The sequence below is a fragment of the Heterodontus francisci genome, chromosome 27 (assembly GCF_036365525.1).
Source record: "Heterodontus francisci isolate sHetFra1 chromosome 27, sHetFra1.hap1, whole genome shotgun sequence".
Taxonomy (NCBI): domain Eukaryota; kingdom Metazoa; phylum Chordata; class Chondrichthyes; order Heterodontiformes; family Heterodontidae; genus Heterodontus; species Heterodontus francisci.
Window position 1 is genome coordinate 12,233,659 of NC_090397.1, and position 19,931 is coordinate 12,253,589.

The 19,931-nt window shown below is 45.5% G+C and overlaps 1 protein-coding gene across 7 annotated transcripts in view; it reads right to left on the reverse strand.

Moving 5' to 3' along the window:
- The window catches only part of plekhg7 (pleckstrin homology domain containing, family G (with RhoGef domain) member 7), a 128,961-nt gene that overhangs the window by 78,855 nt on the left and 30,175 nt on the right, over positions 1-19,931 (reverse strand). For all 7 annotated transcript variants that reach the window (XM_068059693.1, XM_068059690.1, XM_068059689.1 and 4 more), the window contains one exon: positions 9,280-10,008. In XM_068059693.1, coding sequence (XP_067915794.1) covers positions 9,280-9,984 — 705 coding nt within the window. In that variant the 5' untranslated portion in view covers positions 9,985-10,008. The remainder of the gene's footprint in view (positions 1-9,279; positions 10,009-19,931) is intronic.

Genomic DNA, 19,931 nt, shown 5'->3' on the forward strand with positions numbered 1-19,931 from the left:
AAGAGAGTTCCCAGATGCTTATATTATCTGGGATATTTATGACAGCCATAATTATTAAAATAGGCTATCCAAAAAATGGTAATATTCTCTGTTGCTTTTCTTTCTTTGAGGGAAAGCTAGTACAATTCTTTGGACCCAAATAAGTGTCTACGAGAATTTGTCTGGTTTGAACTTGATTAAAGGAGATTCATATGGATGTACTCCTGATTTGGTTTAGTCCCTAATAGGGGGTTAAAGTCATAAATCTCTTCAGAGGGGCCCCCTGATGGCAATGGCCACCCCATGGCAATGGCCCCGCCTGCCCTCCCACACTCTCCGGGGCCTGCCTGACTGGCCCTGGCGCCCCAGACCCCACTTAGCTGATTTTGATGTGCCCTCATTCTCCAGGTGCAGCCCCAGCAGTGGCCACCACTAGCCATGATGCTGCTGAGGCTGAACTACCAGCCCTCTGATTGGACCGGCTGCTGCTGCGGCATCCACTTAATTGGCTACCATTGGCAAAATGCGGCTCCAGGTCCCATTGCCTGCCAGAGTGGGTCCACCCCCCACTTTTGGCCCCAGCGGCAGAACCCCTGCCGCCTACATTAAATCCAGCCAGTTGCACTGAAGCTAGTCTGTGAGGCATTTCCGCCAGAGGAGGCACGCATGCTGGAGAAGATGAGAAAGAAAGAAACTGCATTTCTATAGCACCTTCACATATCCCAAAACACTTTACAACCAATGAAGTGCTTTTGAAATGTAGTTATTGTTGTAATATAGGAAACACGGCAGCCAATCTGCCCACAGCACGATCCCACAAACAGCAATGCGATAATGACCAAATTTCCTGTATTTAGTAATGTTGCTTGAGAGATAGCTATTGGCCAGGAGATCATGGAGAACTCCACTGCTCTTTTTTGAAATAGAAGCATGGGCTCTTATACGCTCACCTGTGAGGGTAGACAGAGCCTCAGTTCAATGTTGAATCCTCTGATCCTCAATTTTGTGCCTCTCCTGGCTCCGTTTGCTCTTTCCACTGGTTAGTGTGTTGGGAAAACCCCAACAGCTTCCCCTGCACAGGCCTCCCACTGCAACTACACTCATCACCTGAGCCTGATCTCCATATTTACAGAAGGACACTGCTGGCTTCTAGTCAGTGCCCACCTCGTCTGCTCAGGAGACGGTCAGTGAGGGTGAGTCGCACATGCTGGTTTCTGTTGGATGGGTAGGGGTAGAATCGGCCCTAGTTTATTAGAGGAGGTATATGAGCCGGAACTAATCAGAGTGTGTGATGATCACATAATTGATTCAGTTTTCTTTTGAAATCTTACCAGATTTCTGTTACGAGGAGTTAATCTTGTCAATGAACTCTGCGCCCAGTAGATGTGAACATTACTTTGTAATCAACTAGGCAGCATGAAAAAAAAACGGGGATTCCCTGTGTGTATTAAGAGTAGAAAAATGATAAAAGTGTCTGCCTTCCTGTGGTCGTGAAAGGCACTATACAAATGCAAGTCTTTCTTTCTTCACAACGAACAATTTTTTTTCGACATATAAAAACAAGGAGAAAATCTTCACCTTGAAATCTTCACGCAGACGGGGGTGGGGGGGGTGGCGTAACATTCGCCCAGATGTTGTTGGGGTGGGGTGGGGGGGGGATGCTTCACCCAGACTGGGGGGAAATGTCACCCAGACCAGAGTGGGGTGGATGGACGGGGTGAAGAACGTTCACCTGGGGGTGGGGGCAAAACATTCACCCAGTCAGTGGAGGAAGGGGGGAAAACATTCACCAAGATTTTGGGGGGGAGGGATGGGAGTGGGGGGGTGCTTCACCCAGACCACTGGGGAAATGTCACCCAGACCGGCAGGGGTGTGTGTGTTGGGTGGAGGTGAGAAACCTAACCCAGATGAGGAAAACGTAACGCAGACAGGAGGGAAGACTACATCCAGACAAGGGGGAGGGGAGACCACTCAGACAGGGGAGAGCTTTCATTCTGACAGCACCATGGAGAAACCATCCAGATATTGGGGGAAACTATCCAGACATAGGCGGCAACCATTCAGACATGGGGAGACCATTCAGACTTGGGGGGACCATTTATCCAGACAGGAAGGGAACCTTTAGTATCGCACTCTCAGAGGTGTGTCTTTTGGATGAGACATTAAACCAAGGCCCCTTCTACTCTCTCAGGTGGATGTTAAAGATCCCATGGCACTATTTTGAAGATGAGGGAAGTTATCCCCCGTCTCCTGGCCAATATTTATCCCTCAAACACCCAAAACAGATTATCTGGTCATTAATCCCATTGTTGTTTGTGGGATCTCACTATGTGCCAATTAGCTGCTGTGTTTCCTACATTACAACAGTGACTACACTTCAAATAGTACTTCATTGACTGTGAAACACCTTGAGGCATCTTGATACTATATATAAATGCAATCTCTTTCTGAACAGGCTACTGGGATGTTGGGGAACTATTACTTTAACTAAAGGATTAGCTATGATGGCTGAATAGCCTCCTCATCTGCATAGATCTTGTGATCACATTGCCACAGCCATTGCATAATTAAGTTTATATTTTCAGATTGTCAAACACAATCTTGTTACACAGATGTTTTATGATATCACTGAGTTACAACTTGCATGACTTCTTGACTGATGTACGTACCGGGAACCCCTTTTCTAGATGAAACCAAAAAAAAACTACCAAATCAACATCAGATTGAAATGTAGCATGCTGGCCTCTGCGAAATGAACTACTGAGAGTAGTGGGGGCGGTGGTCGTGGGAGATTAAATACTGCTTCTGATTTTAAAATAAAATGAGAAGTTTTATTTGGCAGATGTTATGCTGGCTGTTTGGGAAGCAGTTTGGTATGTACCCATGCAATGCAATGAGAATTTGGAGAGCAGAAGTAAGCTCTGTGACAAGCAATAAACAATCTCCACCAAAGCATCCTAGTCTCAGTGTCTTCTTCACAAACAGGCTTGGAGATTTCTCTTTCTCTATCATCTGGAACAGATGGAATTCCTGCCGAAATCTTGAAGCATGGCGAAAATACATGACTGCACAACCTTATATCCCTCATATGGGATCAGGAGTGCTTGCTGTGATCATGACTGTATTCAAGAAGGGAGACAAAATCGATTGCAGCAACTAGAGAAATCTCCATCAGTTTGCCACAGGGAAGACCATTGCAAGGATCCCCCTCAATCACCTCTTCCCAGTGGCTGAAGAACTTCTTCTGGCATTGCTGTGTTTTTCACCCATCGAGAGGCACCACAGACGTGATTTTCACTGAGCGGCAAATCCAAGAAAAATGCAAGGAATGCCAACCACTGTATGGCCTTTCTCGACCTCACAAAAGCCTTTTGACTCGATCAACCACGAAGGCTTATGGAGCATTCTGCTCAAATTTGGCTGCCGTCAGAAGTTTGTCACCATCCTCTGTCTACTCCATGATGACATGCAAGCCGTGATCCTCACCAACAGAACCACCACAGACCCTGTTTCTGTCAAGACCAGGGTCAAGCAAGGCTGTGTCATCGCACCAATCCCTCTTGTCCATTTTCCTTGCTACATGTCACTTACAGCAAACTGCCCACAGGCATGGAGATAATCTACAGAACAGATGGGAAACTGTTCAACCTACAACGCCTTCAATCCAAAACCAAAATCACTCCAACCTCAATGGGCAAGCTTCAGTATGCAGATGACATTCGTGTGTGCGCTCACGCTGAAACTGAGCTCTAGAACATTGTCGACTCCTTCTCTGAAGCATAGGAGAAAATGGGTCTTTCCTTAAACAGTCGGAAAACAAAGGTCCTCTTGCAACAGGCTCCCACAACACAACAGCTCCCCCCATCAATCAAGATCAATGGCGAGATCCTGGAAAATGTGGACCATTTTCCATATCTTGGGAGCCTCCTCTCGGCAAAGGCTGACATAGACGACGGGGTTCATCATCACCTCCAATGTGCCAGCTCAGCCTTCAGCCGAATGAGGAAGAGAGTATTTGAGGATCAGGATTTCAAACGCATGACTAAGATCATGGTTTACTGGACAGCAGTGATCCCTGCGCTCCAAATGCTTCGGAGACTTGGACAACCTACAGCAAACACCTCAAAGCACTGGAAAAGTACCGCCAGAGGTCCCTCCACAAGATCCTCCAAATCCGGTGGCAAGAAAGGCGGTCCAACATCCAACCTGCCCAGCATTGGGGTGCTAATCACCCAAAACCAGTTCCGCTGGGCGGGACATGTCGTTCGCATGCCTGACACCAGACTCCCAAAGCAGCTGTTCTACTCAGAACTTGCTCGTGGCAGGAGACTCCCAGGAGGACAGCGGAAACACTTTAGAAATCTCCTCAGAGCATCCCTGAAGTGATCAAACAACCCCATCGACCCATGGGAGTCCCTGGCTCCATGACCATCCTAGATGGAAAAAACCCATTCGGGAAGTCATCGGACACCTTGAGACACTTAAGAACATAGAACATTACTAGGTCGGGAACATGTGGAGGTGAAGTCTAGGCATCAGAGGGAGATCACAAACCTCCAAACTACTCATCTACCTGACCCTTCAAGCACCACCTGCCCCTCATGTGGCAGAGTCTGCAGAGCACGCATTGGACTTATCAGCCATCTCTGAAACAATCGAACTAGAGTGGGAGCAGTTCATCCTCGAGGGACTACCTAAGAAGGAGGAGGGTCATGCAGGCCTGAAAGGCCCCAGGATATCTTTGGTCTGTGCTGAGTTATTTGATCACAGCTGGGCTAGTAATAGATGGATTGGCATCCTTCCATCTAGGAAAGATGATAGACATGTAGCAAACAATCCATTCAGGTAGAGTGACTTCTCTTGGTGCACCTTTGTGATAGCTGTGAAGGCCAATCGTTGAGAGGCAGGTTCTGCCACAAGAACCGTACATGAAGCTGACAAGTGACACCGTGAGTTGTTGTTTTTGACTTTGGCGCCTGTTGCCAAGCTGCTGTAGCAACAGGTTGTCATGGTAGCGCACACCAGTCCACAGGATGTGTTGCCATTTCCCTCTTTCGCTAGCTAGTGACTCCCAACTGCAATAGTCGACATTTAGGGCCTTCATATCACACTTGCAAGCATCCTTGAAGTGGAGCTTTGGGCACCCACTGGTCGTCTGGCCCCAGCTACCTCACCGTACAGAAAGTCCTTGGGTTTGCGACTGTCTTCCATCCTGCGGACGTGTCAGATCCACTGAAGCCGTCTCTGTTTTATTAGTGCCAACACACTTGGGAGCTCTGCCTTTGAGAGGACTGCCACATTTGTGATTTTGTCTTGCCAGGATATACCCATAATGCACCACAGACAGCAAAGATGGAAATTATTGAGCTTCTTTTCTTGGTCGCTGTAAGTTGCCCATGTTTCACAGCCATACAGCAAGGTGCTGAGAACACAGGCCTTATAAACCATCAGTTGCTCCTAAGGGTCAGCTTGGTGTTATCCCATGCATGTTTCGCAAGTCAGCCAAAGGTGATAGCTGTTTTCCCTATGTGTGTATCGAGCTCTGCATCAAGGGACAGATTGTCTCTCACCGTGGACCCATGGTAACAGAATTTGCTAACCACATCAAGTGGGGTGTTATTTAGTGTGATTAGGGATGGAGATGCAACACCTTGTCCCATGACCTTGGTTTTCTTGATGCTTATAATCAAGGAGAATGTTACAGGCATGAGAGAGACAGTTCATGAGGCTTTGTAGCTGAGTTTCTGTGTGAGCGGCTAGTGCAGCATCATCAGCATAGAGGAGTTCTCTGATCAGGATGTGATGTGTTTTTGTCTTCGTTTTCAGCCTTGATAGATTGTAGAGCTTGCCATCTGACCTAGTGTGCAAGTAGACTCCTTCCATATCTGCAGGGAACGCAAAGGTCAGGAGCATGGAGAAGAAGATGCCAAACAGAGTGAAGGCTAGGACACAACCCTGTTTCACTCCATTCTTCACCAACAGAAACTGTTGGAAGTGGAGCCATCAAACTGTACAGTGCAGTGCATGTTGTCATGGAAGGAGTGGATGAGACTGAGGAGCTTCATAGACAGCCAATTTTTTCCAAAATCTTGTAGCGCCCTGCTCTGCTGACGGTGTCGAATGCCTTAATGAGATCTACGAAAGTAAGGTAAAGGGGTATACTCTGATCCCTACACTTCACTTGTAGCTGACGTATGGAGAAGATCATATCCACAGTAGATCTGCCAGCACAGAAACTGCACTGTGCTTCCAGATATACTCAGTCTGTCAGTAAATGGACTCTTTTAAGTACGACCATAGCAAAGGCCTTCCCTGTGATGCTAAGGAGCAAGATACCCCTGTAGTTGTTGCAGTCTCCTCTATCACCTTTGATTTTGTATAGTGTGATGATTTTGGCATCGTGCATCTCCTGTGGAACAGAGCCTTTCCAGCAGAGAAGAAGAAGGTCATAAAGATGTGGCAATAGATGGGACCTTCGGTGCTTGAGCAGTTCAGCTGGGATTCCGTCTTTGCCTGGTGCGCTTCTGTTCACGAGGCGGTCTATGGCCTTCTCGAGCTCCAGTGATGAGGGTTCTTCATCTAAATCATCCGTGACAGGAAGTTGTGGGAGAACATCGAGCGCAGACTGGGAGATGTCTGACTCACAGGAGTACAGCTCACAGCAGTGTTCAGCCCAGTGGGACATCTGTTTACTTCTGTCGGTCAGTACTTCACCATCTGCTGACTTCATGGGAATGCTCTCTTGATCCCTTCGTACATAGCTCGTAGATTTCCTTTGTCACATGCAGTTTGGATTTCTTGACATAAGTTGATCTTGTGTTTGTTTGCGCAGTATCTCCCTCTCCTTTGCACAGCTGTTTTGGCTACTTTAAGGTCTTGCAGTGTCTTAGTTGTTGGGTTTATGTTGTGCATCATGTAGGCTTTGTTTTTTGCATCAATGGCAGATATCATCACAGCTGAGTAGGTCTCAAACCAGCCCTTGTTGCGGGTTCCACCTTTACCAAATGATGCTTCTGCTGCCTCAATGATTGAACTTAGTGACTTCCAAGTTTCATCGATGCCTGTATCGGTGATTCCCGTTAAGGCTTTGGTGGGTAGCAAGCATTCTCGTGACAATGTGAAGTGCTGGTATTTGGTATTATTGCTTATGCAAGGGATATTGATGCGTGGTGGACTGTTGTGTCTGGAGCGGTGGAACTTTCAGGGATACACCTTCACTCTGCTGCTGATCAGAGAGTGGTTGGTATCACAATCTGTGCTGTTGTAGGTGTGGGTGTGAAGAACACTGGGCAGATCTCGTCTCCTCGTGATAACTAAGTCTAGCTAGTGCCAATGGCCAGACCTTGGGTGACACCATGATACCTTTGGCAATGTCTGCCCTGGAAGAAGGTGTTGGTGATGCAGAGTTCATTCAGGGCACAAAGCTCAGGAAGGCGCTGTCCGTTATAATTAATCTTGCCCACCCCATGATGACCGAGGCAGGTTGGCCATGAATCACCGTCTGCCCCAACACGTGCATTAAAGTCACCCAGGATGAATAGCCTCTTGTCATTTGCGATGTTCCTCAGAACGTCCCCTCAGGAGTCATAGAAATGCTCTTTATCTGAGATGCTGGCATTCAGAGCTGTGTGTAGACGCATATGATGTTGACTGTGCCTCCATCAGATGATAACCACAGGGAGATGAAGCGCTCCGAGGTTGCTATTGGTGGCTCAATTGACCGTGCCAGCCGATTGCTCACCGTGAAGCCTACACCATGCTCACACTGATCTTCAGCACTCTTTCCATGCCAGTAGAAGGTGTAATTAGCCTTTTGCATAGAGCCTGTGTTGGTTAATCTGGTTTCTAATAGAGTAACAATGTCGACACCAAGTTTGTGCCACTCACTGTCTATCAGGGCTGTCTTGCGTACACTTGTTGTGCAGTGTAGGTCGTTGTTCATTCCAGGACACATAGTCCTTAGATTCCAGCATCCAAGCCAAAAGTTTATCTTTATTTGTTTGCTGCGTAGCCTAGGCATGGTTTTAGGAGGTGCAGAACTGCCTAGCATCTGCACTCCCCCTCTCAACCGCATAGGCTGGTGTCCAGAGGCCTGTACATCTGGGGCCTGTTCTGTTGCAGGAGTTGCCAGAAGGTGCTAACTTAAGGGAAACACCAACTGCCTAACAGACTTCACTCCAGATTTTGCCGGGTTTACTCCCCTAGCCATTAGCTCTTGATACTGAAATTAATGTCGATGGCACCGACCGGCAGGGCCCAAGATCGGCACAAAAGTAGGCGTGATCTTGTCCTTCAGGTGTGCGAAGGGACCAGCTACAGGCCGCTGCTTCCCACCTCCAGGTTTCCACCTCCATCGCCCGAACCTTCCAGCTACTACACCCTCAGGTGATCAGCACCTCTGGTCATTACCACTGCTTTTATTTGCTTTAATTTGGGATCACTATGCTCTGATATGATGGGCTAATAATAGGAGTGCGACAATTAAGTTTCAGCACTTCTGGATTGGGAAGAGGAAAATCAGCCAAGGTCCCTGCCCTGATCATCAGCCAACAAGCCCTAATGAAAGTGTAACATCAGATTACAACAGGATTGAGCTGGAAAACGACGTTCCCCACAGTCTAACAGCCCATCACCCTTACAACTTTCACTGTCAAAGCTCACACACGAATAAGTTGTCAAGTGGCTGAGGTAAAGGCCTGCTCGGATCTGCAAATGAGACCCGACCCAAGCCCGACAGAAGCCCATCTGAGCCCGAGCCCGAACTGGCCCAACTTACCTTCTATTTTTCACTTTGTTCCTTACCTGCACAAGCTTAAAATAACTGTCGCAAAACCATCTTTAAAGTCCAAAAAGTAAATTAACATTAAAGTCACTTACCTGAGGTGGTGATAGAGCGTGTCCAATCTGGCCCGACCCGACCCGACCCGAGCCTGAATGCCAGACCCGGAAGTGCGACCCGACCCGAACCCGACACATGTCGTCGGATCCCGTCGGGTTCAGGTCAGGTAGCAGCCCTTTAGGCTGAGGTAGCAGAAAGATACCTGATACCCAAGGGACCATAACCCAGCATAGAAACAGCACCTTCTGAGAGGTCAAGGAATGGACAGCATTTGTATGTAGCAAAGGATATAACCGAGGAAACAAAAATTTGGTCAAAAAAATAAACACCAATAATGGGAGGACATAGAAACCAGACACTCTTGTATGTGTAGAATGGTAAAAGCCTGAAAATTACCCTGTGCCAATGGAAGGCTAATTACAGTGATACGTATGAAAATATAAAGTAGATGTATGTTTTACCTGCTGAAGATTATCGAAAAAAGCAAACTTGCAGTCACCTCTTCGTCTTTCCCATAGAGGAGTATCTTTATCGGTGTGAGGGGTGATCTGTACGCGCCCAACATGGTCACTCTCGTGGTGGTTTACAGATAACAGGCCTTCCACACTTTGCACACAGCCTTGCTGCTGCTGTAGCTGTGTTGGAGTCTCCTTACCTGAAGGTTTTTGGCCATCTAAGGGTGGATCAGCTGCAGGATGTGGACCCTGTAAGTTATCTGATGGCACAGAGGAGTCACTGTCAGAGGTATGCTGTTCAGTGTCTTTGAATTGTCTCCCTGCCTCGCAGAATTCCTGTGACGCTGGTGGCAGCAACATCTTTTGCTTCATTCTCCAAAGAGATGGAGACAAGGAGACCCTGGCAGGGGCTAACCTGTCAAACTGAAAGCAGGGACTTTGGGAAACCTCTGGTTCCGGCGAAAAAGAATATTTAAAGATGGGTAATGGTTCTTGGTTTACAAATCTTTTGATGCATTCACCCTCTTTGTTTTCCATTTGAAATGGACTTGTCCGTACCTCAGTGTTGTGCTTCCAGGCACAAAGATTCTCTTTCAAACCATTTTTTTCTTCAAAGGTATCTTCATCGACATCTAAATTCACCACCTCACACCCTCGATCCCACATTTCCTGATAGGTCCCACCAAGCAGGTTTGGAACATTGACTTCCATGAATCATCACTTGTAGAGACTTACCTATTAAAAAAATGAAAATAGATATACTTTAACTCATATAATTTTATTTAAATTAATGGTTGATCTCCCTACAAGGGGGGTTAAAACCAAGTGTATTCTTCAGATAAAAGAAGATTCCCTTCCTGGCTCCCATGTTAGCTGATATTATTAACGGTTCTCTCTTCAGGTTCTGTCCCTCTCTCCTCAAAAAAACCAGCCCTTGATCTTTTCATCCTTGCAAACTACTCCACCCTCCCTTTCCTCTCCAACGTCCTTGAATATGCTGTCGCCTCCCAAATCTATGCCCATCTTTCCCAGAACTCCATGATTGAATCCCTCCAATCAGGTTTCCGTCCCTGCCAAGGCACTGAAACTGCTCTTAACAAAGTCACAAATGACATCCTATGTGACTGGCACAAAGGTAAACTATCCCTCCTCGTCCTTCTCGGCCTGTCTGCAGCCTTTGACACGACTGATCACACCAACTTCCTCCAACACCTCTTCACCATCATCCAGCTGGGTGGGACTGCAGTCGCCTGGTTCCTTTTTTTAAATCTATCTGATCATAGCCAGAGACTCACTTGCAATGGCTTCTCTTCCCGCTCCCGCACTGTTACCTTGGTGTCCCCAAAGAATCTAACCTTAGCCCTCCCCTAATTCTCATCTGCATGCTGCCCTTCGATGACATCATCCAAAAACATAACATCAGTTTCCACATGTATGCCGATGACACGCAGCTCCACCTCACCACTACCTCACTCAATTGACCATTGACCAGAAACTGAATTGACAAGCCGTATACTGTGGCTACAAGAGTAGGTCATAGGCTGGGAATATTGTGGTGAGTAGTTCACCTCCTGACTCCCCAAAGCCTTTCCACCATCTACAAGACACAAGTCAGGAGTGTGATATAGTCTCCACTTGCCTGGACGAATCCAGCTCCAACAACACTCAAGAAGCTTGACACCATCCAGGACAAAGCAGCCCTCATGATCAGCACCCTATCCACCACCTTAAACATTCACTCCCTCTACCACCAGCACAAAGTGGCAGCAGTGTGTACCATGTACAAGACGCACAGCAGCAACTTGCCAAGGCTCCTTCAACAGCATCTTCCAAACCCTACCACCTAGAAGAACAAAGGCAGCAGATACGTGGCAAATTTCCCTCCAAGTCACACACCATCCTGACTTGGAACTATATCGCCATTCCTTCACTGTCACTGGGTCAAAATCCTAGAACTCCCTCCCTAACAGCTTTGGGGAGTCAGGAGGTGAATTACTCACCACAATATTCCCAGGGATGGGAAATAAATGCTGGCCTTGCCAGAGGCAGTCACATCCCTATGAACAAATAAAAGAAGAGACCCATTCACCGATCACTCCTATGCTTGCTGACCCACACTGGCTCCCAGTTAAACAATAACTCAATTTTAAAATTCTCCACATAGCCTCACCCCTCCCTATCTCTGTAATCTCCTCCAGCCCTACAACCCTGAAAGATATCGACACTCCTCCAATTCTGGCATCTTGCGCATTCTCGATTTTAATCGCTACATCATTGGTGGCCATGCCTTCAGCTCTCTTGGCCCTAAACTCTGGAATTCCCTCCCTAAACCTCTCTGCCTCTCTACCTCACTTTCTTCCCTTAAAACACATCTTGAAACCTACCTCTTTGACCAAGCTGTCGGTCATCTGACCTAATAGCTCCTTATGTGACTTGGTATCATATTTTGTTTTATAATGCCACAGGGATCTGTGTTGGGGCCTCAATTTTTCATTAACAACTTGGATGATGGCATAGTAAGTCATATATCCAAATTTGCTGATGATACAAAGTTAGGTGGCATTGTAGACAGTCTAGATGATAGCATAAAATTGCAAAGAGATATTGACAGACTAGGTGAATGGGCAAAACTGTGGCAGATGGATTTCAATGCGGGCAAGTGTGAGATTATCCATTTTGGACCAAAAAAGGATAGAGCAGGGTACTTTCTAAATGGGAAGAGGTTAAGTACAGTGGATGTCCAAAGAGACTTGGGGGTTCAGGTGCATAGATCTTTAAAATGCCACGAGCAAGTGCAGAAAACAATCAAAAAGGCTCATGGAATGCTAGCCTTTATATCTAGAGGATTGGAGTATAAAGACACAGAGGTTATGCTGCAGCTGTACAAAACCCTGGTTAGACCCCACTTGGAGTACTGTGAGCAGTTCTGGGCACCGCACCTTAGGAAGGATATATTGGCCTTGGGGGGTGTGCAACGTAGGTTTACAAGAATGATACCTGGATTTACGAGGAGAGATCACACAAATTAGGCCTGTTTTCGCGAGAATTTAGAAGGTTAAGGGGTGATCTATTTATTTTATTTATTTAGAGATACAGCACTGAAACAGGCCCTTCGGCCCACCAAGTCTGTGCCGATCAACAACCACCCATTTATACTAGTCCTACATTAATCCCATATTCCCTACCGCATCCCCGCCATTCTCCTACCACCTCCCTACACTAGGGGCAATTTACAATGGCCAATTTACCTAACAACCTGCAAGTCTTTGGCTGTGGGAGGAAACCAGAGCCCCCAGCAGAAACCCACGCGGTCACAGGGAGAACTTGCAAACTCCACACAGGTAGTACCCAGAAATGAACCCGGGTCGCTGGAGCTATGAGGCTGCGGTGCTAACCACTGTGCCACCCATAGATCGAAGTCTTCAAGATATCAACAGGAAAAGACAGGCTAGATAAAGATAAACTATTTCCACTGGTTGGAGATTCTAAGACTTGGGGGCATAGTCTAAAAATTAGGGCCAGACTGTTCAGGAGAGATCTTAGGAAGCACTTCTTCACGCAAAGGGTGGTAGAGGTTTGGATCTCTCTCCCACAAACAGCAGTTGAAGCTAGAACAGTTGTTAATTTTAAATCTGAGATAGATAGATTTTTGTTAAGCAAAGATATTAAGGAATATGGTCCAAAGGCAGGTATATGGAGTTAGGCCGTGGATCTGCCATGATCTCATTCAATGGCGGGACAGGCTCGAGGGGCTGAATGGCCTACTCCTGTTCCTATCTTCCTATGTTCCTAATGCCCCTGTGAAGCACCTTGAAACATTTTATTATGTTAAAAGGGGCTATATAAATGCAAATTTTTGTTGTATCAGCAAGCAATAGAACAAGGTTAATTTCTCAATGTCACAAGCCCCATCTATATTCAATAGAAATGGCTGAAAATATTTAGCTACTTCTTATCTTTTTCACTGCATATGTAGTTTCATCACAGGAAACCTTCAGATTGTTTACCGACAGTTGAAATCTGAATGCTCTATTTTTCTTCCTTACTTTTTCCTCTTTAACACTCAGCGTACCACTCATCTAGTCCACCTTCTACTATTCTGGCATTTATTTGATACACTAATGAAGCTGTTGACTAATCACAGCAATCAATCTCTTATCAGTTAGTCTACAATAGACGCTGACATGAGGTGAGGAAAACCCCCAGTGATGAAGAGCTTTGGGAACCGTAGGTCCAAAGTCATCTGTTCCTCCCAAACAAATTACACTCAACACACGTCATATCTCAAATTACTCAGATACTATCTACCAAAGTGTTATTTTCTGAAAGAAATCTATTTAATTAGCATTTAATAAACCAATACAAACTGCTTCCACCATCTCTCTAGGGAGCCTGTTCCATAGATTGACTACTTACTCACTAAAATATTGTTTCCACAGATTGTTTTAAATGTGCCTCCCATGTCCTCGGGGTCTGCTGTCCTGGAAAAGGTGAAAGAGCTTGTCGTGATCTACATTATTGAGTCACGTCTGGTGGAAAGGCCAGGTAGGCAAACTGTAGCTAGCTCTTCACCAATAACACTCATCAATTAACTGCTCAAAGGTGTAATACAAGATAACTTTCCCCTCTGTCCTATCGCACACCTTCCCTTTTGTTCCCTTCCCCCCCACCCCTGCTTTACTTGCTTAAAACCTATTACATTTCTAACCTTTGCCAGTTCTGATGAAAGGTCACAGAGCTGAAATCTTAACTCTGCTGCTCTCTCCACAGATGTTGCCAGACCTGCTGAGTATTTCTGGCACTTTCTGTTTTTACTCCCCTTTAACCTTTCTCATTTAAGATGGGGGTATTGCTTTGCCTGTGGTCTGCCTTCTCTTCCATCCAATTGTTGGACAATGGATGATTGCTGTGTGAGAATTGATGGGAGCAAACCTTTGGACTGTAACAGTAAATTATTACACCAAATTCATTTAGCCAGTGTTTACAATCTGGATTACTTGTTTCGAAAGGTACAAGGCCAACCAGCACATTCTATTAATTGAAAGAAAGCATTATTCCTCAACTGAAGAAATTTAAGCTGGCCCCCACCAGCAAAATAAATTTCCTATCTTTGGATGCTTTTCATTCATGTTGTCCCATCCAGCTCCTTGCCATCCTACAAAGCAACTGCCAACAGCTGCCCCAGAATATCCATTACTAAAATAAACCCCAGCCCGAGGTTCAAATAAAACAATACTGGCCACAGTTTTGAAGTTATACAAGCTAAATTATGACACTTTGGATCACAAAAGTCATCTCAAGAAGGTTACAATGGCCAAAACAGGCTGGGACAGCTCTATGCCAAATATCTGATCACTTCTGTAGTCAGAACACCCAAATGTTTTAAGACTATGTCCATGAAATTCAGTCAATATTGTGACCATCATTAAGCTGTCTATATTATATATTGTCAGCAAGTATAGAAATTCCAGACACTAAAGTAATGAAGAGAAACCTGTAAAACTACTTATCACTGTGTAAAACACGCCCTAAATCACAACGAGAAGCTGAATTGTCATTGCTTCCTTTGGCTGTGTTCTCAAACATAAATGAATAAGCTATTTATGCCAAAGTTAAGTCAAACCTTTCAGGTTATTTATGTTTCATCCATTTATTCCGTGTTAGCCATTGAGGAAAAATGTCATTCGTTACTTTGTTTAGGTTCATGAACAGGACCCCATCAGCTTAATTTTAATCTCTCTGATACCAAGCCCATTTCTTCATCTGTCCTCATTCTTTATGGTGGATGATTTACTAAGCATGAAGTAGATGCTTGAAGTTATTGTTAACTCAGTGTCAGCTTGGCTCAGTGGTGGCATTATCACCTCTGACTCAGTAGGTTGCAGGTTCAAACCCCACTGCTAGTCCGTGAGAATGTAATCTAGGCTGACGCATCAATGCAGAATTGAGGGAGTGCTGCATTGGCGGATGTCCCATATTTTGGATAATATGTAACTGAGGCGTTGTCTAACCTCTCAGATGGATGTAAAAGATACCTTGGTACTATTTGACGAATAGCAGGGCCATTCTCTATCCTGGCCCTTAAACCTTCAAACAACATCATTAAAACAGATTATCTGGTCATTTATCTCAATCCTGTTTGTCGGAATTTCCTGTGTGGAATTTGGCTGCTTTGTTTTCCTACATAACAACAGTAACACCACTTCAAAATTAATTCCTTAGTTGTGAAGCACTTTGGAAAGATATGAAATTTATCATTTATGATTTCTATGGCTTTACATAGAATTGCAATGTGCCCAATTTACAGGGAAAAAAATATTTAAATGAGTGACCGCCTCCTAGGAGTAGGTTGGTCACCCAACCTCCTATCCCGTTTCCATTAAAACTGGAGTGAGTGGATTCGAGACGTGTTGGGTTTGGGTTTTTCTTTTTACATTTTTACCTCCCACCCACTCCTGGTATAGCTTCCTTGGATGTAAATGTTATAAGGGTAATTTTGACTTTCAGTTCCTGGATGGTAATCTGGGGAGAAGATCACCCATCCATTGAAGAACCTGAATATGTTCATCCCATGCAATGGGTGTGTGATCCATTATGCCAGATTATGCCAGCTATAGGTGACATGAGGAGAAATAAAGATGAACAATGGGACAAGAATTCAAAAAGATGCAGAACACATTAACAGCAGCCAGAAGTACAAAGGTAGAAAGATTGGCAACCTAAGAAATCATGGCTGCTGAATCCCCAACAGCATGAAAATGGTCAACTAACAGCCGGGGCAAACCCAATGATAATAAAATCATAAATGCTGAACAAGAATGGGCTGCCATAGTCACAAGGCAATTAAAAAGGGAGATCAGCAGGAAATCAGAGCATTAAGTTGAAAGGAGGACTGAAGTAGGCCATTCAGCCCCTCACACCTGTTCTATATTGAAAACATGGCTGAAGTATACCTGAACCCCATTTACCCGCCTTTGCTCCAAATCCCATGATTGCGTTATGCAACATCAATTGGCCCCCAGCAGCCACAGACTTTTGGGGTAAGAGTTCCTGATTTCCACTATCCTATCTGTAATAAATTGCTTCCTGATTTCACTCCTGATTTGAATGTCAAAATTGTGCCCCCTTTTTCTGTATTCCCCCATCAGAGGAAATAGTTTCTTTGTACTTACCCTAACAAATCCTTTTGTCACTTTAAACATGACAAGTAATCTTCCATACTCAAGGGAATACAAACCAAGTTTATGGAGCTTTTCCTCATAAATTAACCCTTTAACCAGCTGTATCACTCTGGCAAATCTGTGTTGCACCCTCTCCAAGAACAATATAGCTTCCTGAGGTGCAGTATTCAAAACTAAACAGACGGGGTCTGACCAAGACCCTGTACAGGTGAAACATAACTTCATGCCCTTTGTATTTCAGCCCTCTTGAGGTAAAGGCTATGATTGTATTAAGCTTTTTTGATTGCTTTTTGTAGCTGTTCACTAGCTTTTCATGATTTGTGCATTTGGCCTCCCAAATCTCATTGCTCTTTCATACTTTCTAGTTTCTCATATTTAGAAAATACTCTGTTCTATCTTTCCCCAATCGAAAGCGGATTACCTCACACTTCCTGAAATTAAACATAGTGGCACAATTTTGCCTGCTCATTTTATCTGTTTATGTCACTTTGTAACATCCTGCTCCCATCTACAGTACTTACTGCACCTCCTAACTTAGAGTCATCAGCAAACTTGGATAAACAACTTTCAATTCCTTCATCAAAGTCATTAAATATGGTGAAAAGAGGAGTCTTCAGTAGAAATCAAATGCCTTCTGTAAGATCACATAGACAATATCCATGGACAAGCCCTTAACCACAATGATACTGACCTCCACAAAGAGGTCAGGCAGGTTTCATCCTTGACAAAGCCATGCTATCTCTGGTCAGCTAACATTTGTCATAGTCACTCTGTCCCTTATGATAGATTCTAGTAATTTCGCTACAGCTGACAGTAGACTGACTGGTCTGCACTTACCTGATTTCTCCCTCCCTTCCTTCTTATCTAATAGGCTGACATTTGCCATTTTGCAATCAAATGGCACCATTTCCAAATCAATAGAGCTTTGGAAGATTATGATTAATACTTTGGCAATTTACACGCCTACTTTTAATACTCTTTTGTAGATTTTTAGAGCTCTTCCAGAGTGCTAGATTTCCACTTTGCATTGGTATAAGCCACTTCTTTTAGTTTTATTCTGTGTTTTGCCTCATTTGATGGCCATGGTCGCCTAACTACAGAAGTGGAGCTTTTGCCTTTTAGGGGTATGTAATGGTCTTGATTTGTACCAAACACTCCATTTGAATACCTCCCACTGTTTGTCTGTAGGTTTACCTGTCTACAGTTCAGTCCAGTTTACTGTGGTTAGTTTATGTATCATTCCTTCAAAGACTGTCTCGTGGCATCAGGTCAAACATGGGCAAGGAAACCTCCTACTGATTACCACCTACCGACCTCCCTCAGCTATTGAACACCACTAGGAAGAAGCACTGAGGGTGGCAAGGGTGCAGAATGTACTCTGGGTGGGGCACTTCAATGTCCATCACCAAGAGTGGCTCAGTAGCACCACTACTGACCGAGCTGGCCGAGTCCTAAAGGACATAGCTGCAAGACTGGGTTTGCAGCAGGTTGTGAGTGAACCAACAAGAGGGAAAAACATACTTGAGCTCGTCCTCACCAATCTGCCTGCCGCAGCTGCATCTGTCCATGACAGTATTGGTAGGAGTGACCACCGCATAATCCTTGTGGACAAGAAGTCCCGTCTCCACATTGAGGATACCCTCCATCGTGTTGTGTGGCACTACCACCATTCTAAATGGGATAGATTTTGAACAGATCTAGCAATGCAAAACTGGGCATCCATGAGGCGCTGTGGGACATCAGCAGCAGCAGAATTGTACTCAACCACAATCTGTAACCTTATGGCCTGGCATATTCCCCACTCTATCGTTACTATCAAGCTAGGAGACCAACCCTGGTTCAATGAAGAGTGCAGGAGGGCATGCCAGGAGCAGCACCAGGCACACCTCAAAATGAGGTGTCAACCTGGTGAAGTTACAACACAGGGCTACTTGTGTGCCAAACTGAGTAAGCAGCATGCGATAGACAGAGCTAAGCGATCCCATAACCAACGGATCAGATCTAAGCTCTGCAGTCCTACCACATCCAGCTGTGAATGGTGGTGGACAATTAAACAACTAACTGTAAGAGGTGGCTCCACAAATATCCCCATCTTCAACGATGGGGGAGCCCAGCACATCAATGCAAAAGATAAGGCTGAAGCATTTGCAACAATCTTCAGCCAGAAGTGGCAAGTTGATGATCCATCTCGGCCTCCTCCTGAAGTCCACAGGATCACAGATGCCAGTCTTCAGCCATTTCGATTCACTCTGCATGATAGCAAGAAACGACTGAAGGCACTGGATACTGCAAAGGCTATGGGTCTTGACAATATTCTGGCAATAGTACTGAGGACCTGTGCTCCAGAACTTATCACGCCCCTAGCCAAGCTGTACAACTAGTACAACTATTACACTGGCATCTTCCTGGCAATGTGCAAAATTGCCCAGGTATGTCCTGTACACAAAAAGCAGGCCAAGTCCAACCCGGCCAATTACCGCCCCATCAGCCTACTCTCAATCATCAATAAAGTGAGGGAAGGTGTCATCGACAGTGCTATCCAGTGGCACTTGCTTAGCAATAACCTGCTCACTGACGCTCAGTTTGGGTTCCACCAGGGCCACTCAGCTCCTGACCTCATTACAGCCTTGGTTCAAACATGGACAAAAGAGCTGAACTCAAGAAGTGAGGGGAGAGTGACTGTCCTTGACATCAAGGCAGCATTTGACCGAGTATGGCATCAAGGAGTTCTAGCAAAACTGAAGTCAATGGGAATCGGGGGCAAAACTCTCCACTGGTTGGAGTTATACCTAGCACAAAGGAAGATGGTTGTGGTTGTTGGAGGTCAATCATCTGAGCTCCAGGACATCACTGCAGGAGTTTCTCAAGGTAGTGTCTGAGGCCCAACCATCTTCAGCTGCTTCATCAATGACCTTCCTTCAATCATAAGGTCAGAAGTGGGGATGTTCGCTGATGATTGCACAATGTTCAGCACCATTCGCGACTCCTCAGATACTGAAACAGTCTGGGTAGAAATGCAGCAAGACCTGAACAATATCCAGGCTTGGGCTGATAAGTGGCAAGTAACATTTGCGCCACACAAGTGCCAAGAGAGAATCTAACCATCTCCCCTTGAGATTCAATGGCATTACGATCGCTGAATCCCCCACTATCAACATCCTAGGGGTTACCATTGACCAGAAACTGAACTGGAGTAGCCATATAAATACCAGGGCTACAAGAGCAGGTCAGAGGCTACGAATCCTGTGGCGAGTAACTCACCTCCTGACTCCCCAAAGCCTGTCCACCATCTACAAGGCACAAGTCAGGAGTGTGATGGAATACTCTCCACTTGCCTGGATGGGTGCAGCTCCAACAACACTCAAGAAGCTCGATATCATCCAGGAGAAAGCAGCCCGCTTGACTGGCACCCCACCCACAAACATTCACTCCCTCCACCACTGATGCACAGTGGCAGCAATGTGTACCACCTACAAG